Below are 23,003 nucleotides of genomic sequence, written 5' to 3' on the forward strand. Positions count from 1 at the left end.
ACACTGCCAAACTGTCTTCCAGAATGAGTGTACCATTTTGCATTTCTCACTCTCAGCAATGAGTCAGAGTTCTTGTTGCTCCATATCCTTGCCAGCATTTGATGTTATCAGTGTTTTGAATTTTAACCATTTTAATTGGCATCTTGTTTCAATTTGCAGTTGCCTAGTTACATATAATGTTGAGCATCTTTTTGTGTGCTTCTTCGCATACCATCTTTGATGATGTATCTCTTGATAATCTTTTGCCTATTTTTTAATTCAGCTGTTCATTTTCCTATTGTTGAATTTTAAGAGTTCTTTGTATATTTTAGGTAATAAGACTCCATCAGATTTGTCTTTTAGTGATGTTTTCTCTTGTGTCTTATAGTTTTTGTATTTTTCAAAAATTTTAAGAACATTTTTAACTCTTATAGACCAAACGAATTATTAAAATGTCTCTACCTTTGTTGAAGATGGCCCACACCTTTCAATAGGCCTTCATGAGGCAACACATGAACACATCCCGATGGTGTTTCAGTTCGTGTATGACCACAGCCTTAGGAGTGCCTCAGAAAAGAGCATTTTGATAAACCTGCCATACATCTGTGTCCTCGCTACACTGCTGTCTAGACACAGCCACTCCAGATTCAGATAATGTTTTATCAGGCCAGGTACAGATCCCCAGAATGAGGTCTTTATTATGGTCCATGGACAGAAAGTCCTGTAAAGGATAAAAGATGTGGAGTTGGATTTGGTGATGTTATAATCCAAAGTAAGCCGTGAAGTGAAAGCTCTTGTTCATGCTGGTTCACCAAGAACATCCTGAGATGTTGTAATCCTGCATGTCACATCCCATCACTTGTAACTCCAATGGATTGTCCCAATTACATGAGATTCCTGATCTAGAATGAGACTTGAAATAAATGAACATTTGGGATTGGGGAAGCTGTATGCGCTGCTTAAAGTGGCTTTATGGTCATGGTATCTGGCCTGTGTCATTTCTAGGGATTTTGGTTTGGGATCAGGTTGCCCATCCCCCAACCAGACCTCTTAAATTTGTGGGCTTTCATTAGCATCTTGTGTTTCTTGTGGCTGAAGGATACCTAGTCAGTTAGGTCTGCACCTAGACGGGGCAACACTATCTATAGGATCCTGACATTTTCCAAGGGCTGTACCCTCCTATCATTTGACACTTCTGTTTAAAGACACTGATTGCACCTTCGTAATTTTTTATTGCCTATCCTATTTCTCTGTATTAGACCTTCTTGGGATCTCACTATCTGCCTGGAGTTGTACTAGGGTTGGGCGTGATCCCTGTTTAATTAGTGACTCTCTCCCTTCTTTGGGATTTTGTCTTATATCCTGCATCTCTCTGCCTCTTCCCCCCCACTACATAGGCCCAATATGGTATTTGGGTAGTGAATTTCGATTATCTCCTAAGAGATAATTTAGGTAAGGATTAATTAAAATATAAATAAAATAGATAAGAAACAAATCCAATAAAATAAAAATTATAAAGTAAAACAGGATGTGTCAAGGCTAGTACCAAGTTGTTTGCCATTACCATTCTCCCTAGCATCTAGGGGTTGGAGCAGAGACAGTGGGTCACAGTTACAGGTCTGGTCTCCGCCCACCACAGGATGGTGTAATGGAGTGAACACATGCTGCAAACACATGGAGCTAAGGCTCCTGTTGGGTACCTCTTTCCTGGCCCTGGCTCTTGTGTCTGTTCCTAACAGGGAAGCTGCAGTTAGGGAGGTAGCATCATGTTTCAGTAATATGTGGGTGGCAGGCTCCATGGCAGAAGGCTGTGGTTAGACAGAGGGCATGCTGAAATATGACCTGGGTTAGGCTTTCCAGCTCTTGGACTGGTTCCCCAGAGTCATTTGGGAAAAATATTTTGCTTTATTTGAAAGACCTGATTCTTAAATCCCAGAGAGAACAAATGTTTTCAGAGTACCTGATAATTCTGAAGTCTCTGAATGTGACCTTTGGGTCATAAAATTGCACTCAAATCCATTTGAATGGAAGGCAATATTAGTTGAGTGCCAAGAAAACCATGAATATTCATTAGTTCTCTCATCATCATGATTAATACCCTTAAAGGTATAAATGTCTGAATTCCTTTATGGACAGTTGATCTTGAGAATGGTTTGTCTACATGAGAAATTAATTTTGACATGATAGTTAACATCACTATTGGCTTTTTTTGAAGTTTGTTTATCAGAAGAGAAATTGTGTCTACCAAATAAGAGCTTATGGGTATTTAGCACAGATGACATCCCTGAATTATTTTGCTAATAGACATTCCTTAGAGAAACACACACACACACACACACACACACACACTCTCTCTCTCTCTCTCTCTCTCTCTCTCTGTCTCTCTCTCTGTCTCTCTCTCTCGATACTTACCTTGGTGTAGACCCAGCCAACCCAAAGTGTTCATTTAAGGGACAGGAGCTGCATAGGAGAAGAACATGGGGTTTAGAAGACTCACCTTATCTTTAAACATCTTGGTGGTGTGATCTCAGGGAAACTACTTATGATATCCCAAGTTCTGCCAAACAGGAGTGGTATATTAACCACTCTCACCAGTGTACTATTATGATTAATAGGAACTGTGTTCATAAGGAGTTTGTAAACTCTGAGTGCTTTAAAAATATGAGAAATATATACCCATGTGTATGTATCTACATCTCTGACATAAAAATTATAAATTTATTTTTTCCTCTTTATGTAGAATTTTAATTTTGTATTGAGCTTTAAATGTATCCATTGTACATTGAAACAGATCTTCAGTTTACGAAACAAGCTGAAGCTTCGCTTAGGACACTGAGATGTCTTTAGAATATGATGTGTTTTTTTGTTTGCTTCTTGTTTCCTTATAGGCTAACCGAGCAATAAGTACCGTTGGGTTCGTGACAGCTGCTGTTGGTGCCTTCTCATTCCTGGGCTTGTTTCCAAAACGACAAAGGGAAAAATACTGTTAACAATTTACTGGAGAAATATTGATATTGAAGGAATTTGGAAGGAGGAAAAACAACCTGGGATGAATACTTATTTTCAGTGCATCATTATTGTTCCAAATTCCTATAATGGATGGCAGGCTCTTTAACAAATTGCTTACTTACTGATATTATCTTATCATTGAACCAATGAAATTTTCTTTTCCTCTGCTAGCATAGATTTGCTGTGGCAGCTTGAACAGGAAGCCTTTTGAGTGAGCCAGCAGATCTTAACAAAATCACATCACATTTTATTTCTACTATAAATATTATTTTCCTTTTCCCTGAGGGTGGCCATTTTGCCAGACGGATGAAACACTATTTCTATATGGTTTTGAAAGAAATTTTAACTTCAAATTGTTAGGGTTGACATCTAAATTCATATCTTTCTTGTTGGAAAAGGAACTGGGAAATTCAGCATTTTGGTTAGGCAGTTCGAGGGACTCTAATTTACAAGCCTATTGGGGATGTACCCTCATCTTCCTGCACCTGTGTAGATGTGGGTGGATGGGAAGAGGAGAGGCTGTTTGCTCCAGGGTTTCACTTGCGTGATTTCTGTGGAATCTACTTGCTTGTCAGAAGGACATGACAGGTAAGAGTGGGCTATTATTTCTACAGTGTTACGTATTTTATTCCCTTTGGATTTTGAAGTATTTCAGGGATTTAACCTTTTAACCTTGACAAGAGATCATTAAATGTTTGTTTAAAGTGCCATATTTGGAAAACAATATCCCATATTCTTAAGACTTTTACTACAAGTCAAGGAGTGTCATAATTTTATTCTCTCATTTTTTATGTGCTGAATTAAAGAAACTGCATTTTAATGCTGTTCCAGTGAAATCCTTGGGGGCAGCAGATGGGGGAAGGTGGAGTGCAGTTCTCTATAACCTAGGATTACATCAGACATTGTAACATGATCCCATAAACCACACCACCAGCCAGTGACATCCATCTTATGCTATCATCAAAAGCTTGCCATTAAATAAATGTTCAAGTTAATATTAGGGGGATGGTGTGGTGGGAAAAAGGAATATAGTAGCTAATGTAACAAACAGAAGACTCAGTGAAAGTCTTGTTCCTAGTAAATTGATTTAGATTTTACCCGAGGGCCAGAAATACTCAACAAGCTAATTGCAGGGTTAATAATAATGATAATAGAAGGAGTTGTCTGCGGCACTTAGAGCCACAGAGACCCTGTATCTCTTCCCTTCTTTTTCACTGATCCCTTCCCTTATGGCACCAACTCTGTCTCCAGTAACCCCAAAACACTCTCTTCTTCCACTGGTCTTCTGGGGAGGTGTGTGTGTCTCCTATCAGGAACTAATGTCTAAAATTACGCTTTCATTTTTACTCTAAATTCAAGTCTCTGTTCCTTTTATGCCTCTTCCCAAGTAATAGTTAAACAACAACAACCAAAACAGTTTTCTAGTATTGTCAGGTTAAGATGAGACTGGCAATAGCATGTGTTACCTTTCCCAAGGTATGCTTACTTTTTAATAAAGGATGCCTACACAGGGCAAATCTTAACGCGAAGCAGGAGAATTAGGTGTGGTAGAATTACTACACCCACCGGTGGGAGAAGTAGCAAAATTTGAAATCAGTCTCCTGAGAGCCTCAAGTGCAGCCTTTCTAGAGAACTCTGGATGTCTCCACTCCAGAAGACAGTACTGTCTGTGCTAGATAATGTCACAAATGCACTTTTAAATTAAATACGTGTCAGGTTCACATTGGCAGTGTTTGAGGGTGCAGTAGTTTTCACCCTTAGAGGTAAGTTCACAAAGTTAGTCATCAGTTTCCCATAAAAAATGATTATCTTGATGATGACCAGCTTAAGACTGTCCAGCTTCATTTTTCTATAGGTGATTATTTGATATGCTTATTGTGCTTTTTTGAGACAGAGTCTCACACTGTCTCTGGGGCTGGAGTACAGTGGCCCGATCTCGGCTCGCTGCAACCTCCGCCTCCCAGGTTCAAGTGATTTTCCTTGCCTCAGCCTCCTCAGTAGCTGGGATTACAGGTGCCCATCACCATGCCCAGCTAATTTTTTATTTTTATTTTTAGTAGAGATGGGGTTTCAATATGTTGGCCAGGCTGGTCTTGAACTCCTGACCTCATGATCTGCCCACCTCGGCCTCCCAAAGTGCTGGGATTACAGGCGTGAGCCACCACGCCCGGCCTCATTGTGCTTTTATGAAATGATTTTTCTCAAGGCTATTAAACCTTTCTCTGAGCATTTTTTAGCAGTCAGGAATGGAGTTCAACTTTATCACATTCCAAGAATAAAAATTATGAAATAAAGATCATCCACCAGGTAAACCTTACAGGTTGTAGGAAAACCTGGGAGGAAAAGCCTATACCATTATTGAATCTATTTTTTGAAAAATCTTTTTATGCTATGTAAATGTTATATAGCATATCAAATCTTTTGATTCTAAAAGTCATTACTAAATGCAGATGTCAGTTCAAGGAATTTGGACTACCATCTTTTTTAGGTTGATGTATACTTTATAATCATAAGCTAAAAATCTCTTTTTAAAACATTTGTCTTGTTACTGGTAGCCACTAAATTATACACATTTTAGAAATTATTACTCTCCAGAGAGCTGTGATCACAAGAAAAGGTTAAAAAGCAAACAAAATGTAAATACAGAGGGATTGTTTTAATAAGAATTTGCATTTATGCTGCTGGTTTGTGTAACATTTTAAATGATTTATAGTAGCATATTTCATGTTGAAGACATTTATCATTCCTAAAGATTTCAGAATTATAAGCTCAAAGCTATTATATATTGAATCTGTACATCCTGGTATTAGGCACTTAATTGGCACTTATGTAATGGGACTGGTTAACTAATTGCCTATGATCTGGATCTGTTAAATTAGCAAGATTAGATTTATTGTTATAAGGAAAGCCTAATGGGTAATTTTAAATGTTCACTAAATAAATTTTCTCTCAATTTTATGGTGAGGGTGATATATATATTAAAGGTAGTAGTGCACAGAATATATTTGTAAAGGATGCACCCTTTCATGTGATATTTAATGTGCATCTAATAAGATGACTTAGATCATTACAAGATGAACTAGAACTTAAGGTTATTTAGTAGCCTGGGAATTGTCATACTGCGATTACAAATATTATGAGTCCCTTTTCTAACATTGTTATTAAGATGAGTAATGTTGAGTTCTAGACAACTTTTAAAGTTAGAGCTTGAGGCCGGGTGCAGTGGCTCATGCCTATAATCCCAGCACTTTGGGAGGCCGAGGCAGGCAGATCACTTGAGGTCAGGAGTTTGAAGCCAGCCTGGCAAACATTGTGAAACTCATCTCTACCAAAACTACAAAAATTAGCCAGGCATGGTGGCGGACACTTGTAATCCCAGCTACTTGGGAGGCTGAGGCAGGAGAATCGCTTGAACCCGGGAAGTGGAGGGTGCAGGGAGCCAAGATTGCACCACTGCACCACTGCACTCCAGTCTGGACGACAGAGCAAGACTCCACCTCAAAAAAAAAAAAAAAAAAAAAAAAAAAGCTTGAGGTTTTCATGTGTCAGTAACAAACAGTAAATAATGTTGCCATGCTTCTTTAAGTAAAAGTACATTTTTACAGTTCATTTCATTACCTTTGTAATCTACTCTAAACTTTCCTGTTCACTGGCCCCAAAACACTATACCTTGAGAGATGCCAAACTTTGGTGGAGTTTGCTTATATATTAACTGTGCCCATGCCAAGAATATATGGAATTAATAAACACCTCATTCTTTCTACCACTTCCACACAATTCTGGCTTACTATAGTTAGGGTTGAGTTTCCGAAAGGATTGAATTTCTGAAGTAAATGTTAGTTCTTGTTTCTCTATGAAAAGCATGCAAGAAAAACCAAAAGAGGAACTGTAACCTTGGAAAAAAAGATATATATGTAAATGTTCTTCACAAATAAAGATTTAAGTAAACTGTGACAATGTATTAGTAAAACTTTCAAAGGCCAAATGTTGCCTCAATTTTTCTTCTTGCCATTGATGTTCATACTACAAATTTGACTACAGTAACATGAAAGCTGTTCATTTTAAATAAAATAATGCTATGCAAAATGAATATAGTTTATTGGAAATGATAATGCAGGAAATAATTTTTTTTCTCTCACTGATGAAGGATACAGTCAGAATAAGCCTATCCAAGGTCCTTTGCTGCAAGGTTTAATGCACTGAAAATACGTTTTGAGTCCTTGAATGGAGAGAGGAAAGATAAGGGGAGACTATCATCACTTCTCCACAATGTGTTAATTTTGGGAAAGAAGGCAATGCTGTTGGGCGTGTGTGACAGCATTTCTGATTACAACCTGGTCCAAAAATGCTGTTCTGTGGTTTGGCCTCCCAATTTGAGTTTTCTTTCTGGAATCTTTTCATGGCTTTCATAGCCTCTGTTGATGTAGAATCCATTTTTGCCATCACCTGAATAATCTGTCCTGTTGGTGGGAGGCCAGGTTGAATCTTCTGCCAGCTTTTTTTGCCAGGACCTATATTGACTTTTAGAGTAAAATCCAAATTCTTTTTTGATCAACAGCCAGAGCTCACGATTTTGAAGGATGGCATCCTGAAAGATCAGGTGGGAGAAACAATCAATTCACGGTGCAGGTCCCCTGCAGCCAGGCCGCTGGCCACCGCAGCCCGCTTCCTTTCCCCAGACCTTCCTCTGAGGTGCACTCATTGCTGCTGTGTCCACCTCTCCTTTCCCAAGTCCTGGAATTCTTCCCTTAAGAAGCAAGAGGGTGCTTGGGTTCACAGAAATCTGCCAAAAGCTTCCAGTATTTCCTTTCCACACATTCCTGGTTAAGTCCTGGCTAATGATTTTCTTAGACTGATTTTACCCTCAGACGGAAATGGTAATAATAATGTGCTCAAAATGAAGAAAAGTTACCATTAGCCCTGCTACCTGCCACCTGCCATGTAGAAGGTGCCAAATAAGTGTTTATTGAATACATGGTTGAGCTCTAGAAATCAAATGGTTATTGGTTTTCATTTTTGAGAACTTTCTTTTGTTCACATGTCTACACAATTTTTATCAACTTATAGTAATGAAATTGGTCAAATTTTGAATCCCACTTTTATTTATACTAAGCTTTCTGTCGTAAACAATTTTTATGTAGCTGTAGCCTTTTAAAAATGTTATTATGATAACATAGGTACAATATGATTAATAATCATTTTAGTGACTGTTTAGCATTTCCTCAAATTGCTATGTAGCTATTTAAACAAACAGCATCTCAACAACACTTAAGTTGAATGTACTATTTTGCCACTATAGATAATATTATGCTAAGTGCCTTCATACTTGTAGTATTTTTCTCTTCTTTTGGGTTATTAAAACATATAGTTTCAAAAATGGAATCCCTGAGTTAAAGAATATGAGATATATTACACATATTGTATACAATGAGGTATGTATGTATTTAAAACTTGGTTGATCCTTTTTCCAAAAAGTCTTAAAGCACATGAGTTAAAAAAAGAACTCCTCTTTTACAAAGATAGCACTTGAGCCTCTTACCAAGTGGATAAAGTCATTTAGTGACACTGAATAGAAAAGAAATACAGTTAAGGGAAAGACTTTCAAGAATAGGAATTGACTACAATGAGCGATGGCTTCTCCCCGTTCTTAGGGAAACCTCCAGAAGGCATTCTTCACTCTAAAAAGTCTCATTGAGTTTTAGGATTGGAAGGTCACCTTGTCTAGTCTTTACTAGATTGTTGAGAATATTAGAAAAGTGCAATACAGTGCATTCATGGAAGCAAAACATTAATTCATGTTTTGTTTTCTATGCAGAAGATACCAAGAGAATTTCTATGCAGATCTGAAATAATTCTAAATCATTCTCCAAAAAATTTTCCTCCCAAAGAATATGTACCATTTTTATAAACCCTTAATGACTGTCATTTTGAGGGATCAAAGTGGTTGCTATAGAAAATAAGCATCTATTGAAAATGACATTCTTAATTTGTCTTCCTAGAAAAAATATAGAGATTACTTTACCTCTACAAAGAAAGCCACACAGAATTGGGTGAGGGCTACCACCAAAATTAAAACCCTCCATGATGTTATGGTTGGGATGAACTGTTGAAAAACAAATAACATTATTGTATTTTACATACTTTACACTTTGAAAAAAGACCATATTATTTAATTTATATTTTCATAATAATTCTCTGAGCTTAGATGTGGGCATTACTTTGTCCCTTTACAGATAATACAACTGAAGGATCCAAAGCTGGTAAGTAAATGGCAGAGCCAGAATTCAAAGAAGAATGGACTACTTCTTGGCCTCTGTACCCTTGACAACCTAACGGTGTCTATTAAGAAATGTGGGCCGGGCGCGGTGGCTCAAGCCTGTAATCCCAGCACTTTGGGAGGCCGAGGCGGGTGGATCACGAGGTCAAGAGATCGAGACCATCCTGGTCAACATGGTGAAACCCCATCTCTACTAAAAATACAAAAAATTAGCTGGGCATGGTGGCACGTGCCTGTAATCCCAGCTACTCAGGAGGCTGAGGCAGAATTGCCTGAACCCAGGAGGCGGAGGTTGCGGTGAGCCGAGATCGTGCCATTGCACTCCAGCCTGGGTAACAAGAGCGAAACTCCGTCTCAAAAAATAAAAAAAGAAAAAAAAAAGAAATGTGCCCTGAGTCACAAATATGAGACAGGACATTTTGGAGGCTATGTGTGTCTCTTCATTTTTATCTTTTCAGACAGAGAGAAGAAGGCTAAGATTAAATCATTCATCAGATAATATTAATACTTCTAATTCTCCAAAAGCAAATCCTACCTGGATTTTATTCTTTAAGGAGGACAGGGAAATGTAAGTATGTTTTGATTAAGACTAGATGCAGGTTGCTTCTGGCCCTATATCTGATGGCTAAATGAAAGTTGAATGAACTGTCCAAACCCACCAGTTTTTAAAATTTAAGGGTACACATTGATCATTAAACAGACTTATTTGAAGTGTGAGAGCCACAGCTTCCCACAGCTGCATCCATAGCAAAAGGCTAATTACACAGCCTTTTTTTCTGAGACCCCATCCAAGAGTAGAATATTTATGGCTGAGTATGTGTGGGACTGAACTCCCTTGAGAACAAAAACCACAGAACCTCCATAGTATCTAAATGCTCATCCTTAATTCTCACCCCTATCCTGATATGGGTTATTTCAAAATCATACTTTGTCATTTTTTTTCATCAAGTGGAGAGAATATTTATCAAGTGAAATACCACAAACTGTAAAGAGTTGTTTGGATTAAAGGGTTGTTTGGGAAAGCTGGGTCATATTCTAGCAGAGTACCTGGCTCTTTTTCTCACAGCTGCCACCACTCTGATCCAGGAGAACTGTTCTTCATCCCTTGACCTGGAAGGGCCTAGATTTTGAATTATTTGTTTATTTATTTAATTTTGAGATGGAGTCTCGCTCTTCTCCCAGGCTGGAGTGCAGTGGCATGGTCTCAGCTCACGGCAACATCCGCTTCTCAGGTTGAAACCATTCTCCTGCCTTAGCCTCCAAGTAGCTTGGATTACAGGCACCCGCCACCATGCCCAGCTAATTTTTATATTTTAAGTAGAGATGGGGTTTCACCATGTTGGTTGGGCTGGTCTCCAACTCCTGACCTCAAGTGATCCACCCACCTTGGCCTCCTAGAGTGCTGAGATCACAGGCATGAGCCACCGTGCCTGATCCTGGAATTATTTATGTATGCAATGGTCTTCTCTCCGCTTCTAAACTACTTGAGAGCACTGACCACATCTTATTTATCTTTGTAACTCTGCTATCAGACTCACTTTGGAGCTTCATATTTGAGAAATAAATGATGACTTGGGATTTCATTTCCTAATTGCTCCTCTCTCCTCTCACATGTAGTCTTCCTGCCATCATCTAATTAATCTGTCTTCTCAGTGCCCTGCTGAGAAGCCTGCTCAGATAGCTTCATTCACTCCCTGTTGCTCTTGGCATAAAGTCTAAACTTCTCTAGCTGACTTCATCCATCCATGTCTTCTTTTATTATTCATTTTTGTTCATACTCCACAGCCCATGGCCTCAGTTTTAGTCAGTCTTCTAGGGCTTGGGGAAGCCTTGCTTTTGATTTCTATCTATGCCACCCTATATTCATTTGCATTTCTAAGAGGAAAGAAGCTCTTTCAGTAGTCTCTGCTTCTTAGGCTGTCCTTGTTGGGAATATCCCTACCTCCTACCTAGCAAAATCTAGCCTATCTTCTTCAAGTATAGATAGCCTCAGATAGCACTCAAGTATTTCTCATCTTCACAAAAATCTATGACTTGGAGGTCAGGAGCCAACTCTTCTCTTTCTTTTATTTCTCTCACAATACTGGGTTCAAGAATTAGTTCAATAACCTCTTAATGAATTAGATTTAAACCAGGGCATCCTGGATCAAATGTTATCTACTGATACAAAACTTCATGTAGTCAATGTCTGACAAAACATAACTGTCTTATAAGTCTACTTTTTCTTTCCCTTTGTAACTACATTATAAAGGAATTCTACCGTATGGTTTATCTTTTTGAAAATTGAACTTGGAGAATTATTGTATTATTGCATTAATTTTATTGTATTAATATGGCATGATAAAAAAGTATTTATACTATTTCAGGTATGTACAGGATAAATGTACCCAATAACACTAACAATATGAAAAACATTAGAAGACCGTATAGGTGAAATACATATATGTTATTTGCCCTTCTAGTATATAGAAATAGCATCACAGTATTTGGTGGTTAAAGAGAATACGGTAATAATTGACTTGTGAATTACAATGACTACATGGTCCATGTACATGAGTCATGCCAGATGTGCAAATGAATGCCACTTACCTCCATTCCATGGTATATAACTTGAAAGTCAGAAAACAGAATGAAAATTGTGAGGCCCAAGGCAGCTAGCAGCAGAAATGAAAATACATCTGAGGAAATACCAAACATTATTTTTAGATGTTAAAAGAATGTTTCATATAATTTGGCAAACATTGCAGAATCAATTATCTTTGTTGGGCAAATACCAGATATATCTTCAGATGTTTTGATATATCCTCATATGTTTTGAAATATGCTCTAATGCTTATAAAATGAAGGTAATATCTTAGAATCTTCCCTTGAAAGTCTGGATGTAGAAGACTGTTAATCAAATGTTTCACAGTAACCTCCACAGAGGAGTTTCCTTGGTGTACTATCACTGCATGTCTAGTGAGTTGTGCCTGCATGGGACAAACAGTCAGTCCTCTTGGCACCATCTAATTCTTCCTCGTTGCCTAAAGTTCACGGGTCCTGTATGACATTCAAGGCCTTCCACAATCTGGTCCCAATCAGCGTTTCTAACCTGATCTCTGACTACTTTTCCTTATGGGCAATAGGAAAGGTAGATCATAAAACCTCCAGCTTCCATGGAGGCCCAACACTTTCCAGCTTCTGTGTCTTTTTTTTAAAAAATGCCCAGTGTACATAATATTCTTTCTGTCTTGTCATGCTCCAATTTTTCTTAAATAACCCAGTTAAAATACCACTTCCTTTTCAAAGACTAATACTCCCTTACAAAACCTTATTTACTATAGCATGTATCAAACTCTGCTTTCCATGATCTTAAGTCATGTATCAACTAAACTGTGACCATTTGAAAGTGGCTTTTTCTCTGGTTCTCAGGAACTCGGTTTTGAAAAAGTAAATGAGAAATTAGCATGTACATCTGTTGTTGCATTCCTTTTTTCCAACCTGCCCAAACTGTTTTAATTTTGGGAACTAAACTTCCCAGGATGCACTGTGCCAACATCGCTGGTCTTATTCTCAACCTCACCCACTCCTCTGTCAGAGCATTTAGCAGAGCACTTTAGAGATGGTATCTTGGAAATGATATTTTTAAATAGAATTATCACCTTCAGGCCCAAACAATGGCATTTAATCAGTGTCACCATGATACAAATGATTCTGATAATCCTATAAAGTTATAAATAAACGAACGAACTAGGTTTTCTCTTACACTCTACCGTGTTTATTCAATGTTGGTGGTCTACTCTCCCCACTCCCAACTCTCTATAGGCCTACACCAACCAGAAATCTCAGGCAACTGCCCCTTGACAGCAGACCCTATTTTTGAAGTGAACAGAGTTGTGTTTTCATCCTTGAGCACCTACACCTACCCTCAATATTTATTCATGTATATAAATAAATGCAGCACCTCTCAGAAGTGCTTGGGAAGGGTATGAGGCAGAGAGAAGAAAAGTAGGAATTACATCTCTCCAAATAAGGCAATCTAAATGGCCTGGTGATAAGATCCCAGGAAATGGCTCTGCGGATTTTTCATTTACTTCATGGATTTGGAGTCCCAGGGAGCCAGAAGCTGGGAAGAAGAGGGTCCCTGAAAGGTCTGTTCTGATGAAGTCCTGGACCTCACTAGCAACTGGGGCTGCATGGTATGCACATCAGTGTCTAATGGTCTAAAAAGCAGGCCTCTCCTGTGCACAAGTGAGCAGTGTAGAGACAAAAAAAATGTTATAAGGCCACCTTTTTAAATTCAGCTTCGATTGAAAAGATGTAATAAAGAGTTGAATGTTGGCTCTTGGTTAGCTGCTGCTGCTGAGGAAACGTGAAAGTCTAGGGCTCTGTTAATGCAGGTGCTTTAGGAAAGCAAGTCCTGTGTAAGCCATTATACTTTATTTTCAGATAAGGTTAGTAAATGTTCACACTTGTTTCCAGAAAAGTTAAGCCTCTACTTTTTCCATATCTTGTCATCATAAAGTTGAGCTTCTGTCAAAGGCTGTTAAAAACAGCAAAGATTTTTCTGTTCTATCCAAATAAATTTGTTCATATATTTTAATAGTAGTTCCAAAGGCTTTTGACTTATAACCTGAGAGTATATGTTTGTTATATTACATTTGTTAGCATGTCTGTATGCTAAAATGTGAAATATTTTACATTTAAAATTATCAAGTTATGTTTGGTATAGGGGTTTGAGTTTACCCAGAAGCTTTAAGTCACTATGAGGTAACTAATCTACCTCTAATTCACTCAATTCATGTAAAAGGACTTTGCAGTTACTATTAAAATTAAAGTACTAGCCAACAAATATATCCTGCTTGTAAAATACATTTATAACTAAAAAAAATTAATGTATAACACTATACATTTCCTGTGTATTAGTGATAAACAGAAAATATAATGGGAAAGTCATTCACAATGTAAGTAAAAATATAAAATACAAAGGATTAGTTTTTTAAATAAACGTGCAGGTAGGATTTGTAATGGAGAAAACAACAAATATTTACTAAGAGGCATTAAAAAAAAAGCAAGAATAAATGGGGAGACATGACGCATTCCTAAATGGGAAGATTGAATTATATACACATGTAAATTATTCCCAGAGTATCAACATCCCAAAGGGAACTTTTTAAAAGCCTGGCAATTTATTCTAGAGTTTATCTTGAAGAATGAACGAGAAAGAAAGAAACACATTTTTAAAAATGAAGAATAATGCGGACACACTGATCTTACCACTTGTTAAATGAAACATTATGAAACTATAAGTTTTAAAGTATCGTGGTAAATCAAAAATAGACTGACATGTTAAAAACAGAAAAGATAGTCTGGAAACTATATATACATATATATACAAACATAATACATAATATAAATGATGTACATAAAAACATATGAAGATAGTTATGATAAAGATAGTATATTCAGTGGAAAAGTAATTAAATGAATATTAAAAACTAAAAAGTCAACAAAAGCTGCTGGAAAAACTGGTTGGCTAGTTGGAGAAACTTGTTTTAATCCCTACCTCAAACTTTACACCAAAATTAACATTAGATTTTAGAAGCATCAAAAGAAACTTTAAAACTAAACATGATAATCTATCCTATTTTATAATTAGAAAAAACCTTCTGTGCATAAAGACAATGGAAAAAAATCATGAAAAATAAATAGCTTTTACAAATAAGTGAGAAACATAACAGCAATCCAACAGAAAAAGATAAGTTTAAAAATGTAAACACAATTCACAGAAGAAATTGCTAACAACATGGAAATATGTTTCTCTTCACTGGTGATCACAGAAATGCAAACTAAAACCAAATGAGACACTATTTTCTAAAATCTTATCAGATCAGCACAGATTTTGTTTGTTTAACTAGTACTTCATGTTGGATATACTATTAAGAAGCATACCCTCTCAAAAACAACTGATAGGAGTTAAAATCAGTACAAATTTTCTAGAAGGCAACTTTAAATTGTGTATTCAAGGCTTTGAGATTTTCACATTATTCCACCAGTTAATTGAATTTTGTTATCCTAACGAAATAAGAGGCTAAGTCAAAGTTATCCACACAAGTATATTTTTACAGTATTATTTACAATACTGAGCCAATTGCACGATACACAGGGTGACCATCTTTGTCATGCAATATCTGGATAGGTATCATGTATGTAGTTTGCCTTGACATTCTCTGTTTAAGCCTGGCATAATTATTGGTAGTATCTCACTTCACTCCTAAAGAGTGTCCCAGTCTGGTCAATATTGATGGGGCATATTCTCTGGCTTCTTTGGCTTGAGGATTTTTTTTTTTTTTTTTTTTTGAGACACAGTCCTGCTCTGTCCCCCGGGCTGGAATGTAGTGGTGTGATCCTGGCTCACTGCAGCTTCAACCTCCTAGGCTCAAGCAATCCTCTCACCTCAGCCTCCCCAAGTAGCTGGGACTACAGGTAAGAGCCACCATGCCCAGCTAATTTATAAAAGTTTTATTTAAGAGATAGGTTCTCAAACTCTTGAGCTCAAGTGATCCTCCCACCTCAGCCTCCCAAAGTGCTGGGATTACAGGAGTGATCCACCACTCCCAGCCTTAGCCTGAGGATCTTAATTGTAGCTTTGAAGGGTATTTTTTTTTAACTTTACTTAAATTAATATACTGGAGAAGTAAATAAGAATTTTTGAGTCCCTTTTACAAGTGCCAGACCCTTTACATAAATTGTGCTGGGCCCATTCCATAAAATGCTTTGTTCTTCTCTCAGGATTTAACAAATTAAGGATACTCCCTCCCATTCTCCAGGTGAGGAAATAAGGTTACAGAATGGCTAGAGTAGCTTGCCACGTTACAAGTCTAAGGAAGTCAATTTGCATTTGAATTGGTTAGAAAGGCTTTTATAAAATATGTTGACATATATGTATGTGTTTAAAATGATTCTTGATGACTCACAATAGGACAAGACTCGTGACAGTTAAATAACGTCTGTGCTTATCTGCAAATGAGCAGATTTCTGCCATGGGCTCTACCAACTATGACAACTGCATTCAACAATTTTAGAGTCATGCAATTGTTTCTTTCTCAGCCCATCATTTCACCCGTGAGGTGCAACTCTAAGGTGAGAAAAGGAATGGGAAAATATTCAGAAAGAAAAATCAAACTTTGTATACTTACAGTTTGTATAGATGGGTTTTCGAAATGGCTTTCCTTTAGAAAAGATAAATGCTACTGTGATACAGTTGATGGTGGTGATCGGCCACAGTGTGGTACTCTCAAAACTTAAAATTGAGCCAGGAATCAGAGTTGCATTTCCAGTCCAGTTTCTTTCCAAACTCATATTTGTTGAAAAATTACTTTGGTTGGCCAGAAAACACTCACTACAAAAGAATCACCAGTGTTTATGAAACATCTTATTCAATTTTTATCCATTAGGTGAAAAAAACTAGTTTAATCACTACCATGGGATTTTAGCTTTCAAACCATGTCAGCCAATAACTACCAAGACCTATTTTGTTCACCTCTTGCTATGACAAAGCAGTAATAAAATTCACAGGAAGTCAAGATTGTTCTTTGTCTAGCACTTCATTTAGAACAAGTGATCTACCTTGAAAGGGCCTGGATGACAATTTTTTTATGAATTCCTCTCAATTCAAAGAGTAAATATACCAAGTCAATTAAGAGTGTGTGTGTGTGTGTGTGTGTGTGTGTGTGTGTGTGTGTGTGTGTTGTTCTCTCTTTCGTGGACTAAGCAAGACTCCTAACTTGGCTTTTGAGTTTGAGTTTCCCACTCCAATTTTCTTCCCTCACATAGCTAAAGGATCTTCCTAAAAATCTAAACATGACAATCTCCTGCTTATAAGGGGTCTACGACTCTATTTTGCTGGTAAATTAAGCTCAAACTTCTCCAATTGGCTTATAAGATCTTTGCATCCTTGTCTCAATCTACCTTTTCAGTCTAACCTTTGTCACCTCTCTCATACTTTATACACTCCAAACACAGGATTATTACCTGTTCCCCACATATCACAATTTGCATACCTGTTGGGTTGGATGTACTATTGCCTTTAATGAGATGTAACATCCTTCAAACATCTCTGCATCTGAAGTACCTTTACTTTTGCTGGCAAGTGGAACTAGTGCCCACAAAAGTAGCAACATTTTAAAAATGTTATCTCAGTTCAAGGCAACAGCACATGTAAATAAAGAAATGCAAAACAATTACTTTTGCAAGCTCACTGTTTGCATTTCTTTATTTACATAATTTCGTTTTACATCTTTGGGATGTGAGTTCCTAGAATATGGGATTTTTCTTGTGGTTTTGTGTTTTGGTTTTACTCAAAATTTACAATAAATTTTTGGCACCTAGCACAGTGAGGTCACATCATATCTACTCAAAAAAATATCTGTTCAAGATAGGACCTTTCCTGGTCCTGACTGATCTATTTGCAATGTTCTTTTATTTTCAATAATCACACCTATAAATTAGTTTCCACCAGCATTCTTGTTCAGCTTGAAACTTTTAAACCGCTATTGTAACTGTTTATAAGTAAGATTCATTTTCTAACTGTAAACTCAAATGCAAGACTTAATGCTTATTATCCTGGGCCCCCTGTAGTCTAGAAATGTGCATTGCACGTACAGGCATACCTTGTTTTATTGTTTCACTTTATTGTGCTTCCCAGATACTGTGTTTTTTACAAATTGAAGGTTTATGACAACCTTGCATCTAGCAAGTCTATTGGCATCATTTTTTAATAGTATGTGCTCCCTCTGACTCTGTGTCACATTTTGGTCATTCTTGCAATATTTTAAACTTTTTGAAATAGTTACTACCCCTATTACTGTGATCAGTGATCAGTGATCTTTGGTGTTTCCATTATAATTGTTTTGAGATGCCAAGATGCCATGAACTGTGCCTTAAGAATGCAAATTTAATAAATAAATATTGTGTGTGTCTGACTGCTTCACCAACTGACTGTTTCCATATCTCTCTTCCTCTCCTGGGGCCTCCCTGTTTCTTGAGAGAAAATAATATTGAAATCTGTTCAATTAATAACACCACAGTGGCCTCTAAGTGTTCAAGTGAAACGAAGAGTCTCATGTCCCTCTCTTTAAATAAAGAACTAGAAATGGTTAAGCTTAGTGAGGTGTGGAATGCATGTCAAAAGCCAAGATAGGCCAAAAAGCTAGATCTCTTGCAACAACAGTTAGCCAAGCTGTGAATGCAAAGTAAGAGTTCTTGAAGGAAATTAAAAGTGTCATTCCAGTGAACACATGAATGATAAGGAAGTAACAGGGTCTCATTGCTGATATGAAGAAAGTTTCAGTGGTCTGGATAGTGGATCAAACCAGCTACAACATTCCTTTAAGCTAAAGCCTAATCCAGAGCAAGGCCCTAACTCCCTTCAATTATTGAAGGCTGAGAGAGGTGAGGAAGCTACAGATGAAAAGTTTGAACTGGCAAGATATTGGTTCATAAGACAGACAAAGAAGGTGTCTCCATATGTAAAAGTTCAAGATGAAACAGCAAGTCTTGATGTAGCAGTTGCAGCAAGTTATCCAGAAGATTTAACTAAGACAATTAATGAAGGTGACTATACTAAACAGCTTTCAGTGGAAATGAAACAGCCTTCTATTGGAAGAAGATGTCTTATAGGACTTTAATAACTGGAGAGTAGTCAATAACTGGCTTCAAGACTCCAAAGGAGAAGCTGTCTCTCTTATTAGGGACTAATGCACCTGGTGAATTTACGTTGAAGCCAATAGTCATTTGCTATCCTGAAAATCCTAGGGCCCTTGAGAATTATGCTAACTCGACTTTGCCTGATGCTCTAGAAATGGAACAAAGCCTGGATGACAGCACATCTGTTTACAGCATGGTTTACTGAATATTTTAAGCCCGCTGTTCAGACCTACTGCTCAGAAAAAAAAAGACTCCTTTCAAAATATTACCGTTTATTGACAGTGCACCTGGTTACCCTCCAAGAACACTGATGGAGATGTATAAAGAAATTTATATTTTCATGCCTGCTAATATGCATCTATTCTGTAGCCCACGGATCAAAGAGTAATTTCAAATTTTGAGTCTTATTTTTTAAGAAATACACTTTGTAAGACTATAGCTGACATAGAGAATGATTCCTTTATTGGATCTGGGCAAAGCAAATTGAAAACCTTCTGGAAAGAATTCACCATTCTAGATGCCATTAAAAACATTCATGATTCATGGGGGAAGGTAAAAACATCGACATTAACAGAAGTTTGGAAGAAGTTGATTCAACTCTCATGGATGACTGTTTGGGGTTCAAGACTTTGGTCGAGGATATAACTGTAGATACGGTGGAAATAGCAAGAGAACTGGAATTAGAAGTGGAGCCTGAAGATGTGATTGAATTGCTACAATCTCATGTTAAAATTTGAATGGATGAAGTGTTGCTTCATACGGATGAGCAAAGAAAGTGGTTTTTTGAGATGGAATCTGCTCCTGGTGAAGACGTTGTAAACATTGTTGAAATGCAAACAAAGGATAGAAGATATTATATAAACTTAGTAGGCAAACCATCAGCAGGGCTTGCGAGAACTGACTCCAATTTTGAAAGCACTGAGACGGAATAATATGCTATTAAACAGCATCACTTGCTAGAGAGAAATATGAAAGGAACTCAGTCAATGAGGCAAACTTCACTGTTGTCTTATTTTAAGAAATTGTCACAGCTACCCCAGCCTTCAACAACCAATACCTCAATCAGTCAGCAGCCACCCAGCTTGAAGTAAGACTCTCCACCAGCAAAAAGATTATGACTTGCTGATGGCTCAGATGATCATTAGCATTTTTTAGCAATAAATTATTTTAAAATTAAGGCATGTACTTTTTTAGACACAATGCTGTTGCACACCTGATAGACTACAGTATAGTGTCAACATGATTTTATGTGGACTGGGAAACCAAAACGTCATGTGACTTGCTTTATTGCAATATTCACTTTATTGTGGTAGTCTGGAGCCAAACTCACAGAATCTCAGAGGTAGGCCTATAATAGCTGTTCTATAGTCACAAGGCATTTTTACACAAAGAGGAGCAGACAGACTAGATGGCCTGAATTACAGAGTTTAAAACCAAAGAGTATCTAGTCCGATATACTTACATTACAGGTAATAAAGTTGAAGGCTAGGATGGCACATCTAGTGATAGAGTCAGGAATTCTTAGAATTCCTGATTTCCCATCCATCCTCCTTTGGCTACAACATATTGTCTTCTAGGTTCAGTCAAAACTTGAGTTCTCTGCATATATGCACTCCAGTTTTGGAAAAAATTTAGTTTTGAAACATTATGAGATTCTATATTCCTAGTTACACTTTCTCATTTGCTAGTTTTCAATCTGTGTTTTACTGATATCTGGTGCTCTGTGGAGTGAGGGGCAGTTTGCACATGTCCTGTCTCAAAGAGAGCAGCTCTTTTCCTGCCTTTTCTTTTACCAGCAGAAAGGCTTTGTCAGCAAAATAAAGCTTGAGCCATCGGCACTATAGCCTACCTCAAAATATTAAAGCCCAGAGGGGTAAAGAGACTTGTCCTGAATCTAATGTTCCAATTCGATCAGAACAATGATACCTACCATCAACTAACATTTTAACTTTAACATTCATTTGAAAAAAAAAAAATAAGCAAATCTCTCTTGTATGTCTGTATCAGGGGCCTGCAAACTACAGCCCACAGGCCAAATCTGATTCATCACCTGATTTTGTAGATAATGTTTTATTAGGCAACCACACCCACTTGTTTACCTATTGTCTGTGGATGCTTTTTTTTTTTTTTAAGATGGAGTCTGGCTCTGTCACCCAGGCTGGAGTCAGTGGCGCATCTTGGTTCACTGCAACCTCTGCCTTCCGGGTTCAAGCAGTTCTTCAGTCTCAGTGGGACCAAAAGTACACATCACGATGCCTAGCTAATTTTTGTATTTTTAGTAGAGACAAGGTTTCACCATATTGGCCAGGCTGGTCTTGAACTCTTGACCTTGTGATCTGCCCACCTCAGTCTCCCAAAGTGCTGGGATTATAGGCATGAGCCACTGTGCTAAGCCCTGTGGCTGCTTTTGTGCTGCAACAGTGGAGTTGACTAGCTGCAACAAAGGCCATATAGTCCAGAAAGCCTATTTCCTATCTGGTCCTCTGCAAGAAATGTTTGCCAACCCCTGGTCTATAAAATATACAAACTACCAGGGAAGTCATATATTCATTCAGTCAACCAGTTGTTAGAGCTATACATTAACAACCAATGTGACAGATCTCTTCCCACCACTCCATCCCCCCAGTAGTCCATGGATTCACTGTGTTCTGTCCTATCATTTGAGTTTTGCAGCGTGGAGACAAAATTTTATTAATTAAAAGTTTTAGGATATATGTTCAAGCCAAGTTATGCAATGTCATTGGATATTCATTAAATCACCTTTTGAAAGGAGCACTAAGAAAATGAACTTACCTGTATTGGTAGACCTCACAATACCAAGGCTGCTGCTTCACATAGAGAAATGCACAGATCTGCACAATGCAGGAGAAACAGGAATTGAAAAATACTGACAGCAGTAAAGGAGGAGAAAGGAGCTGTCCTGCTGGTCTATATGGAGCCAGCTTTGGGTAGGCATGGGTTGAACTCACTGAAAGACAAATGCATTTTTTCCCATTACAATTTTATCATTGAGAATAAAAGGTTGAGACGCATATTATCCTGAGTCTGGCATTGGGATTCAGAATAAGCAAACATGAACGGAAGATTTACACCTAGGTAAACACATTGACTGGTTGCACATCCAATTCTACCAGTCTTTAACTTTTCCACGCTCTGTCTTCAACTTCAGAAGTAAAAAATAGTGGGTTAGAAAGTTATGTAATCAATATATTTACCATATCGCATGGTGCAAATATTTTCTCCATAACCAGACTGACCAGAAATTGTGTGTAAAAGAGGGAAATGGCCTTCCGCATGAGATAAGCAGTACTAATATTATGTGTCAGTGACGACAGGAAAGTGGAGAGTTAGAATGAGGAGAATAAGGAGGAATATAGCTAATTCATCTTCATATGCTGGATAACTTTAAAAAATACTCTGTTATTTATTCAGCCAACTTTCTCTGAGCATGTCAATGTGCCAGGCACTATGATAGATGCAATGAGAGGCTAAGCTCGTTAGCTATGGGAGGACAAGCATAAAGACTGCAAAGCCTCAGTCCTAGTGTAATCTTACGAGGTCAACTGTGAGGTGAATAAATGGAAGGCAAATGGAAACAGTAAGAATGGAAAGAAGAAGAGAGACAAGGTGGCCACCTGGAAATAAAAAAAGTGACCTCCTTTTTACCGTTAGTGTTCTAGGCCTCCTCAGACCCAGGTGCTTTCGAGTTTCAGCTTTTAGATTATTTGAGAATTATATTCTTAAAGAAACCCTCCCTCTATTTTCTTGATCTAGTTTGAGGAGCTCTCATTGAAGAGGATAGAGATGTGGCAAAACAAGCTCCCTTAAAGATGCCATGATACAAAATAGAGTCAAATTGGACTTCCAGACATGCATTGCCCAATCAACATCCCTCCTAACTTCATCTTATTTTTTTTTAGATTTTCTCTGTAATGCGTTATATTTTGTCTCTGTATGTTGCCTTAAAAGCTTGTGGGAACAAGGCAGGGTGTGTATAGATAAGTAAGTAAATAAATTAAATATGTGATGGTATTGTCTCTTTCCAGAACTA

At 37.6% G+C, this 23,003-nt stretch overlaps 2 protein-coding genes across 6 annotated transcripts in view; one reads left to right on the plus strand and one right to left on the minus strand.

The window, feature by feature from the left end:
- PLAAT1 (phospholipase A and acyltransferase 1) overlaps positions 1–3,123 on the plus strand; it is a 28,348-nt gene extending 25,225 nt beyond the window's left edge. For all 5 annotated transcript variants that reach the window (XM_064366927.1, XM_064366930.1, XM_012448943.2 and 2 more), the window contains one exon: positions 2,868–3,123. In XM_064366927.1, the coding sequence (XP_064222997.1) occupies positions 2,868–2,969 (102 nt within the window). In that variant the 3' untranslated portion in view covers positions 2,970–3,123. The remainder of the gene's footprint in view (positions 1–2,867) is intronic.
- A 3,939-nt stretch (positions 3,124–7,062) lies between these two features.
- Positions 7,063–23,003, minus strand: part of ATP13A5 (ATPase 13A5) — a 106,322-nt gene continuing 90,381 nt past the window's right edge. Inside the window, exons 26-30 of the mRNA XM_021671364.2 lie at positions 21,746–21,920; positions 16,444–16,646; positions 11,855–11,943; positions 9,011–9,091; positions 7,063–7,576 (exon numbers count right to left, since the gene is read on the minus strand). Coding sequence (XP_021527039.2) covers positions 7,316–7,576; positions 9,011–9,091; positions 11,855–11,943; positions 16,444–16,646; positions 21,746–21,920 — 809 coding nt within the window. The 3' untranslated portion in view covers positions 7,063–7,315. The remainder of the gene's footprint in view (positions 7,577–9,010; positions 9,092–11,854; positions 11,944–16,443; positions 16,647–21,745; positions 21,921–23,003) is intronic.

This window comes from Aotus nancymaae, unplaced genomic scaffold, assembly GCF_030222135.1.
Source record: "Aotus nancymaae isolate 86718 unplaced genomic scaffold, 86718_ANA_hifiasm-v0.15.2.pri h1tg000067l, whole genome shotgun sequence".
Classification (NCBI taxonomy): Eukaryota; Metazoa; Chordata; class Mammalia; order Primates; family Aotidae; genus Aotus; species Aotus nancymaae.